An 11,111-nucleotide genomic window follows, 5' to 3' on the forward strand; every position below is an offset into this window, starting at 1 on the left:
TCGAATATGATGTATATCAAAATTTATTCTACATCAGAACCGTCCAGGTCGATCTCGGCTACATATACCAACCCCATGGCCCAAGAGGGCCCTCGTGGGCGTCGACCATCGTACGAAGAGAGCTAGCTCATCAGGGTCAGGGTCGGTTTCCATTGTTGGTTATGCAGGCTCGATGCATCCCAAGATTCTCGATGAGTTCAACCTCGAATATGATGTATATCAAAATTTATTCTACATCAGAACCGTCCAGGTCGATCTCGGCTACATATACCAAACCCATGGCCCAAGAGGGCCCTCGTGGGCGTCGACCATCGTACGAAGAGAGCTAGCTCATCAGGGTCGGTTCCCATTGTTGGTTATGCAGGCTCGATGCATCCTAAGAATCTCGATGAGTTCAACCTCTTGTTACGCTATGAAATATTTAGATGACATTAATAGAATGAAAAAAAATATATTGTCACATGATTTAAAATTCTTATTAAATCCAAAACCAATATTTTAATACTTTTAAATTATAAAAATAGACCGTTCTCGAATCAGAACGAAACACAAAAACACAGCGGAGAGGAATTTTTACCCACTTGAACATGATAAACCCAGTCGGACCTTTTCACACTCCGCCGTGCTCGGAGTACATCTGCCCCGATCTCCACCATTCTCCGCCGTGAATTCCACTGGCATTTCGCCGAATGCTCACCAGCCTAACGATCCTTACTACATCTATAATCTACCGACGCGCTCTTCATCTCCGGTCTCCCTGACGATGTCAAGGCTCGCGAGATTCACAACCTTTTCCGCCGCCTGCCGGGATTCAAGTACTTTTCATGTTCACACCTGTCTTTTCTCTTATTCATTATGCAGATTTGTATTATCTCTTCGCTTCTAATTCTTTCATCTCTCAATGTGTTGTCTACATTTTTCTTGCATATTTTCTGCATCACAATCTGAATTTTGGGGCTCATGTGCATATTTGATGTTTTGCTATACATTCAGGAGGCAGTGAACTGGACGAACCATCAAAAAAAGCTGAACAAAGGTTCGAAAAGCAATAAATAAAAGTTTAATTACTCTCAAATATAATATTAGAAGATGTAGCATCGCTGGGAGGTTGAGTATTTTGTTTGTTGTTCTTGTCTGAAATATGCAGCAGTGAGGCTTTGATGACTCCTGGTAATGCTCTACCTGCTCCATATGTACGTCAATCTATCTTCCCTGTTAGGTTCTAGGAAAAATCTGTATCAGAATGCAATCTATTTTTGTATTATCATAAAATTGAATATTTCTGCTGCTTAGCTGGTAGTCTAATCTGATCCACATCGGTTTGCCTTTTGCCAATTCTATATGAAGTTTATTATTTTTTAATCTTAGTGTTTGCCCAGGAATGAATTAGGTGATTAGTGTTCTGTAGAAAATTGTTCGATACTAATTTCAAAGTTGTGATGTTGTAAACATGTTCTGCTTTCCAATGAGTGATAACCTGTTATTAGTGTTTGACCATGTGATATGATATGGTTTGCTTTAATTTATGTTTGATTGTCGCTCGCACCCTTCTCCAATCGATGTAGGCCACCCCAATCGGCCAGCGTCCTTGTTGGCACACCGCCTCATGTCCACCCCTCTTTGGGACTCAGCCTTCTCGCTGGCACATAGCACGGTCTCTGGCTCTGATACTATTTGTAACAGCACAAGTCCACCATTATCAGATATTGTCCTCTTTAGGCTTCCTCTCAACGTTTTTAAAACGCGTCTACTAGGGAGAGGTTTCCACACCCTTACAAAGAATGCTTCGTTCTCCTCTCCATCCGATGCGAGATCTCACATAAGATATCTAATCTACTATATTATTGAGAATCAATCCTGCTTTCAATATTATTTTCTTGTTTTTTTCTCTTTATTAAAACATCATCTATGATGGAGGACCCCGTTTCAGAAGAAATCTCCACTATTCTAACTATTCAAATGAAACACTTCAAACATTCTCATGTAGAAAGAACACAAGTAGTAGCCTTCTGATATCCTTAAAGAGTAATGAGGTCCATATTGAATATGCCTTCATTTACCTGGTTTTCTTGTTCCAGGATATTGAACAAGCTAGCACGGTTATGGAGGAGCTTCAGGGCAGCATGTTACCATCGTTGGACTGAGGCGGCATACATATAGAGTATTTCTACTTAAGTTAACTCATTGATTGATCTTGCATGTTCTTAATTTACAGGTATGCATGGTCTAAAATGAGGAAGATTTTGTTGAAAAGCGTTCATTACTTCGGTAGGGACTCCGTTCGCTGCTGCCCTGAACTTTTATTGCATTGATCAGGCTGGTATCTCTTCAAATGCTTGCAAACTACACATCATATCACTGCCTAAATAATGACAATGGATTATGTGAACTTGAAAAATCATGCGCATTTTAAGATAGTTATGCATTGTGAAGTATTGGTAGTAGTTTCTTCTTGGATTACTTTGAAGAAGGCTGTTGCTTTGCAGTAAGGTAGTTAATCTCGTAGTGGAAGTGTTAGAAGAAGCTTTCTAAACTGAAACAGGAGATGACTTTAGCTGTCTCAGGCGGTTCCTTTGAAATTTGTTTTTCAAGTACAAACAGCGCCCATGCCCATGTGTTAGAGGTTTAATTATGCACCTGTTATCTGGTACAGAGTCTATAAATAATGACATGAACACGTTAGAGTCCAATGCTTGAATCGAACTTGGATGGATGGATGTTCGGGATGTCTGAGGTTATGAATGGCACATGGGCCAATTTTCAATAGTATGTCCGAGTGAGTCGATAGCCAATGACATCCCGATATTTGAGATGTCATCATGATATGTGGGCTATATTGTAGGGAACCAAGATGACAGGATGAGATCGACGTTGCATTGAGAGACCTTGGCTCCCGAGTAAAGGCACGATCAAATCAAATGACTTGGCCGGATTACTTAAAACAACAATTCATTTCAATTCGAATCGACTAATCTGGTATATTTTCCTCTCCTTTTGCTCGGCGAATAAATTTGTTTCTTTATTTTATTGGTTTTGCCTGGCTCAGTATCATAAAAGGGAATGAGGGAAGTTCTGTAAAAGCAACGGGAAGAATTGCTCAGATACCAGTAAGCGAGGCTTATTTAGGTCGTGTTATAAACGCCCTAGCTAAACCTATTGATGGCCTAGTATAGAGGCAAGTTGATTAAGTCGCAAATGATTGAACATGCACACACGGGTGACATGTGTGATCGAACAAGTTTGGATTCTGCACAAGTTGTGTTCAGTTAGGTAACACGAACCTCGCCTAAGGTTCGACGAAACCACAAAGACGGGTGAAAGATGTATATGGGGCTTGGGTTTCCCTCAAAGCTTGTCAAGATCACAGTGCCACATGGTTGAAAATGTACGATCATGACCATGACACGGGACATACACAAAGGGCATATCTGTCCAATTGGTGTTTGAACTTCTAGATTTGTGTTATACTTTTTAAAAAATTAAATATTCTCTTATAAATTAAATACGAGTTTGTTTATTATTGTTTAGTAGTTATCTGTTTGACTATGTATGTAAAAGAATTACTTGAAAGTTAGATTGTCAAAAAAAAATAATAATAATAATAATTCAATATTTATAGAATCATTTTTAATCTTTTCCGTGAACATTATTTAAAAAAGAACCATATTCAAAATTATTATCTTCTAGTTAACTTTAACCCTTTTTTTTATTATTTATTTAAAATTTAAATTAATAAAAACAACTTTTTCATCTTTTTAAAATAATGGAGGAGACTAAAAATTTAGAAAAAGAAATAGATAAATCCAACTCAATGTTTAAAAGCTTAAATTTGTATAATAAAACATATCATTTTTTATTAAAGTTTAATGTGTGACATTTTTGGTATAAATTGAGTATAGGTTACAAATAATATTAAACTACAAGTTTTACTAGTTTAATCGAGTTAATTGAAATATAGTTTAGTGAAGAAATACGTCAAAAATATTAGAAAACTTTTTAAAGTTTAAAATATTAAATAAACACAAACTTTAAAATTTAAATTCTTTTTCTTTTTTATATCAATTTTTTTTTATTAAACTCGCAGCCAACACATGTCACTACTCTGTGGTGCCACGCGTCGAGCAAGTTTTTTTTTTTTCTCTCTTTACATTTTATTGATTCATTTATTCTACTTTTATTTTAGCATTTTATATGTCTACGTTACAAAAATAAAATCTTTGACTATATCAATTTTATTTTTATTTTTATTTTTATTATTTTCTTTTTCTCACCTCCACAATACCAATTTTTTTTTTTTTAATTAATCAATTAAGAATAGAAAGTTTAAATAAAAATTACTTTTCACCACTTAAAAGCTATCCAAAATTTTAATTTTAATTTACAATATATATTTTTTTTTCTTTTCTGATTCACAAATTATTATTTTTCAACTAACCAATTAAAAATTGAAAGTTTAAAATAACCATCTGAGAAATATGTTTCCTAACTTAATTTAAAAAAAAAAATTAATCGGACAATATCGATTATATTTTTATTTTATAATATTATTATTTTTTTATCTCTACAATTTAGTTGAAATTTAAGAGTTTTAAGATAATCACGCAGGAAAGAAAAAGTGTATTTTAAAATATAAATATTCTTTAAATTAAAATATATAGGTATATAATGAAAAGAAAGATAAAAGAATTTAAAAAAAAAAACGTGAAAAACGTAAGTGCTTTCACGTGTCTCAAGTTGGTAGGAGTTTTCGTGAATTGGGTTCGGTTGGATTGAAATATTCTTTACATCCAACCTAATTATTCTCGTAAATTTTTTTTTGACATAAACAAATATTTATTAAACAATGAACTTGACTCAACCATATTTAATTAGTTATTTTAAAATATTTAACTAAGATTTTCGATTTATTTGGTGAAAATACTTTTAAATAATTAAAAATTATTTTTAGTTGAATATTATATAATTATAAAATATACGTATATATTTATATTATAAATATAAATGTATTTTTTTTTTAAATTAACAATAAAATTAAATTAAATAAAGTAATGGATTCTGTTGGTGGTGTTGGATTAAACAATATTTATTGTTTATTAAACAATGACATAAAATATCTATTTATTTATTTTTAAATATTTAACTAAGATTTCAATTTCAGTTTATTGGGTGAAAATACCTTTTAAATAATTAAAAATTATTTTTGGTTGAATATTAGATAATCAAAAAATAATTATAAAATATATGTATATATATATATTTATATTATAAATAAAAATGTATTTTTAAAAATTAACAATAAAATCAAATTAAATAAAGTAATGGATTCCGTTGGATTGATCTAATGAGAATGGTGTTGGATTAAACAATATTTATTAAACAATGGCATAAAATATCTATTTATTTATTTTTAAATATTTAACTAAGATTTCGATTTATCGGGTGAAATTGCCTTTTAAATAATTAAAAAATAATTTTAGTTAAATATTATATAATCAAAAAAATAATTATAAAATATATGTATATATAATTATATTATAAATAAAAAATGTATTTTTAAAAATTAACAATAAAATCAAATTAGCCCAATTATGAACGAACTCAATTCAAACTAAAGTAATGGATTCTGTTGGATTGATCTAATTTCTTTTTGTAAATTACTGATCAATTTTAGAATTAAACAAAATAGATATCGCAAAGACTGAATTGGCGTTTGCCAAAATTGAGCCCTCAATACATAATTTTCACTAGATGGTATCAAAGAAAGAAAGAAAGAAAGAAAAAAAAAAAAGTAGTTCAGCAGATAGTGTGATCGGTTAAAGAAATTGCGTTTTGCTATAGAATTCAATTGGCCACCATTGCTGGTTTGTGTGTGGGCGAAGGCAGTGCCTCGTATGCAGGAACGGCCATATTTTGAGACGACAAGAACTGAGCATTTTCCGCCATGGAAATGGTGTTGATTAAGCTCAACAAGATATTCGCAAACTCTTCTCCATCGCTCCATTCGTGGATTTCTGCTTTAATCAGAAGTGGATTTTGGCTAATTAAGTCCCACAGTGGAAAATTCTTCCTCGGCATCAGAAAATCCCCTTCTCCAAGCTTCAAACTAGGGCAGTAGTCGCCACTTCCATCGCCTAAATAGATGAATTTCTTCTTCTTCTTCCCTTCTGACATTAACGACGATTGAATCCTCTCCATAACTATGCCCTAATTTTGCGAAGGAAAATCTCTCAGCATATACGAAATTGATTGATTCGGATTTGATCATACACAGTTCTGCAAATATAGAGATACAGTACCTTGCACATGTTAGGAGGGCAGAGATTGCATCCGTGAGAGGATTTGTGGAAATCGTGGATAGGAAAAATCCTCAGCCTTCCTTCTTCATCGACGAAACCTGGATTCGTATTGATTTCGGAGAAGCATTCTCTTATTCCGAGATGATTCAAAATCGTCTCGATGAAAAACATATTCGCATCACTCACAATCCTCAAATCACATCTGAAAAACAGAAACACACACAGAACACAAAATCTCAGCCGCTATAACTCAATGAGAGATAAAAACATAAACAAAAAAGGAAAAAGAGAAACAGATAGAGATTCTACGCTTCTTTACCCTATGGCGTGAGCGGCTCTAATGGCAGGAACAACATCAGGATGAATCGGAGCGCGTTTGAGGACCTCAGCAATTTCGTCAATGGTTCTTCCTTGTGCATGGAGCTCCATCATCATCCGATCCTGAAATCCACAACATAAATCTCTACTCCACTACCGAAAATACAAAAAAGAACGAACACAAACAGAAAAAATACACTACCATGAGAGAGTTCCATGGCATCGTAGGGAGGAGTTCGTTGAACAAATCGGTGGCACCGAGTTCATCCACCACCCAATTATCGCTATCCAAGTCGATGATCGTCTTATCGAAGTCAAAAACAACGACGATTCCAGCCATTTTAGTCTCAGAAAATTCCTGCAACTCTAAGAAACTGCTTCGCTCTTCAGAAAACGTTTGTCTGATGCAGAACAGAAGGGGCAGAGGGCGGTATTTATAGTGGTTTGTGGAGGGAAACTGGAAAGAAATCAAAAGGATAGGCATGTGAGCCGTTGGATTTGAGGAGATTTGGATGGAGGGAAATCCAACGGGTGAGATAAGTGGAAAGAAATAAAAGAATAAATAATTGGAATATGAGAATATTCGAAGCAAGAAGCGCACTATCCCCTTAGCCTTATGAATAAAAGAATATTCCGTTATGAGTGCCTGTGGCTGATTCCTACTTCCTTCCCTCATTTTCGGGGCTGCTAAATAATATATTCCCTTTTATTCCTTTTGGGTGCCTTCCTTTTTACTCTCTTTTATATTTTTTTAAAAATATATATATTTATTTTTATTAATTTTTCGACGTTATCTACTCTCGTGGCTTAAAATTTTTAGAGGGCTTCACTTATCTATTAAATAGATAGAAATATGTCCATAAAAACATACTAAGTTGGTTGGAGAGAGAAACGAAACATTCTTTTAAAATCCAAAAGATGACAATATCTGCTAACATGGGCTTGAACGGTTACAAATGGTATCAAGACTAATCATCGGTGTGGTGCACTAGTTGGAGTAGGGCTAGACCCTCTCCACAATAATAGACATGTTTTAAAATCTCGAGGGGAATCGTGGAAGGAAAACCCAAAACCCAAAGAGAACAATATTGGCTAGTGGTGGGCTTGAGCGATCACAAAAGGTATCAAAACTAGTCACTGCAGTGCATTGGTTGGTTGGAGTAGGATTATACCTTCTTCATAATAGACGCATTTTAATACTTTGAGAGGAACCCCAAAACGAAAAACTCAAAGAATGAATACTATTAGACGAACACGACTCTCCATAATGGTATGATATTGTTCACTATGAGTATAAGCTCTCATGGGTTTGCTTTGGGCTTCCCCAAGAGGCCTCACATCAATGAGGAGAGTATTATTTGTTTATAAACTCATGATCATTCCCTAAATTAGCCGATGTGGGACTTTATTAATCCAACAAATACCTCTAATGATTATACGAGAGAAGTTTTAATAGCTTAGACATATCACAAATCGAATTACGTGACTTCAAAGATCAAACGAGGTACGCAAATTTGAACCTTCAACTGCATGTCAATTACGGTTGAACTATGTTCACTTTAACTAAGTGGAGCGGATTAGAGTAATGAAGAATATTAAAATTGATTTAAGCACATGATTAAGCTACCACGTATTGGGATAATCCGCTTAACTACGTTGGTCAACAAAGAAATGCAGAGGCTTTTGGTTGTCATTAATTGAATCTTAATTGTTAATTTAGGTGCTAATTATATTTAAATCCACGCGGCTTCAACATTTATTATTATTATTATTATTTTTTAATCAAAGCAGCGATAATTGAAATTAAAATAAATAAATAATTATTATTTTTAATGGTTGGAATGCATACGCACGTGGCAGATTCTCATTAGTTGAAACCCAGGGCGCTGTTCTATTTGGAAGCTGTCGCATGTGAACTCCAAAAACGATGGGTCATTGCGCGTCTGCCATCGGTCAACCAAGTCCAACTCCGCCCACCAAGATCATTGTTTTATTTATTTATTTATTTATTTATGTCCCTCTTTTCGCTCTCGAGAAAGGAAGATTAAGAAAATTCTATTGATTAGAGCTTTCTCCGAACCTCCAAAAAAAAAAAAGCTTACATACCTTAAAAACCTAAATATGCACGGAAATAGGATGACCTAAAGAAAGGTTTTCGAGTCTAAGAAAAAAAAAAAACATTCATTCAAATCTATCATTTTGTCTAAAATAATATTCATATATTTAAATTAAAAAAAATTCTAATAAATATTTTTATTATTAATTTAGGATGAAATGCTAAAAATACTTTGACTTTTAAAATTTTTTAATAATACTCTTCGTTTAAAAAAATAAAAATATATCTTTACTGTCAATACTAGGTTTAAATAATGCCTATAAAATTTAAAAAGTAATCTTTAACCCTCTTTACTTTTATAAACAAAAAAAAAAGTTAAAAAAATTATTACCGTCAATATATAAACAAAAATTGTCTACTCACATGTATATGCAATTTACAAAGTAAATAAGTATTTTTTAAACGTGCTATTAATACAAAAGATATTTAAAAATTTTTATTTTATAAAAAAAGGTTAGAAGTTTTTTTTTTAAGTATTAATAACACATTTTTGTTAAGGATGAGAAATAAAATTGGGATTATGATCTTCGTTAATGTTTACATAGTTTAAATAGGATACAAACTATTAACTAATACCTAAAAATGAGCGAAAATATATAACTAGCTAAATCTTGTAAATAAGATAAAATATACCAGTAATCAAATTTAAAATATATTACTAAACTCCCAGTAATAAGGAAAAAAAATATTAAAGATATCTAAGATATACTCTATAACTAATTATTAAAATATATTTTCTCACTGTCTTACAATAGAATTGAAATATTTTAAAAAATATAAAGTTAATAAAAAAAATAAAAAGTGAAATTAAAATGGTTTGTTTTTTCTACATTTTTTTTAATAAAAATAATATATTATTGTAATCTTTATAATTTAATTAAATCTGTCTTAATAGAGTCAATTGAAACCAAACAACAGGTCAATATAATAATTAAATATAAAATACTAAATTAAAAATTAAAATGGTAAAGATATTGAGCATTAAATGGGCATCAAAATGGGGAGAATATGCCATTAATGGGTGATTTTAGACGCATCTCATATTCCTTGTACTATAATTTTTATTCAATTATTCTCTATTTATATTATTCTAAATTACTTTTTCTAGATATATCGTTTTAATGTTCTATTCTCTCATATTTTTCGCATTAAAAATAAATAAAAAAATCCAATTCTTTTTCAAATGCTTAAATTATAAGACAAGTTGAAAATTGAATAATAATAATAATAATAATTTTACTTCTACACGCTTCTTTATTTTCATGTGTGAATTATGTGACAAAATAAATAATTGGTCAATAATTTTTTTTTATTTTTTATAAAACTATTAAAAATATAATAATAATAATAATAAAATTATTTAGTTATTTAATTATTCAACTGTTGACGCCACTTACTTTTCTATTGACGACACTCACAGATCGAACTTAACTGTGACATGTAAGATTTAGGCATGTAAATTTTCATGCGCTCAAAACCGTGGTAGAGAAGAAGATGGCTTTGAGGCTACCCAAAATCATACACTTGAATGGACTATGTGGAACTCCAAGCAAGTAAGATTGTCGTTTCCGGCTCAAACCAATTTTTGTGTTGAGCGATCAATGCAACAGGTGCATGCAGATTTATGTAGTCCGATCACTCCATCGTCGATTGCTGATAATAAGTATTTTCCTCTTTTTTATTGACACGTTAGATCTGTGTGTACATACTCAGAGAAAAGATGAAAGACATTATATGTGTCCAAGAAGTTCAAAATACTAGTTGAAAATGGGTCCTAGAACTTCTCAAAGTTTTGCAAAGAGAAAGACGTCGAGCGTTAACAAATCAAACACGATACTAGTAAATTCTACGTGTTATTGTATTTTGAGAGGAATTCGTGAGACTCGAGTCTCCACAATTTTTATTTTTCTTCATTTTTAAATAAAATATTCATTTCACGTAATGTTTTAATTAATAATTTCTATTAAAAAATAAAAAATATTATGATTTTAATAATAATAATATTATTATTGTTTTTTGAAAGGAAGAAAAAAGATATATATATATAAAATAAATTATTTTTTGTGTCTTTAACTTCGATTATATATGTCTATATTTATATAAATCTCATCTCTAACTCTATTTATATGTAATTATTTATTTAAATAATTAAGATTTGTATCTCAATTTCAATTTTTTTTTATCTTCTAAATAATTAAGAATTATTTTAAATAGTTATTAAAGAATAAATAATAAATAATTATGAAATTAAATAAAAATAGATAAATATTTATATATATAATTGTATAAAAATATATATTTTAAAATTAACAATAAACCCATAACACCTTGGTGTCAGCCCATGGGCTTCAACCTGTCATCTGGCATTTTCTCATCAATCC

At 31.4% G+C, this 11,111-nt stretch overlaps 1 protein-coding gene across 1 annotated transcript; it reads right to left on the minus strand.

Annotated features, from left to right (window-relative positions):
- Positions 1 to 5,644: 5,644 nt before the first annotated feature.
- LOC111806844 (inorganic pyrophosphatase 2) lies at positions 5,645 to 7,016 on the minus strand. The gene is made up of 4 exons (XM_023692340.1): positions 6,817 to 7,016; positions 6,616 to 6,737; positions 6,297 to 6,498; positions 5,645 to 6,204 (listed from the first exon to the last, which is right to left on the minus strand). Exons 1-4 carry the CDS (start codon positions 6,952 to 6,954, stop codon positions 5,842 to 5,844), a joined length of 825 nt encoding a protein of 274 aa, XP_023548108.1. The 5' UTR covers positions 6,955 to 7,016; the 3' UTR covers positions 5,645 to 5,841.
- Between the last annotated feature and the right edge of the window lie 4,095 nt (positions 7,017 to 11,111).

The sequence above is a fragment of the Cucurbita pepo genome, chromosome LG12 (assembly GCF_002806865.2).
Source record: "Cucurbita pepo subsp. pepo cultivar mu-cu-16 chromosome LG12, ASM280686v2, whole genome shotgun sequence".
Taxonomy (NCBI): Eukaryota; Viridiplantae; Streptophyta; class Magnoliopsida; order Cucurbitales; family Cucurbitaceae; genus Cucurbita; species Cucurbita pepo.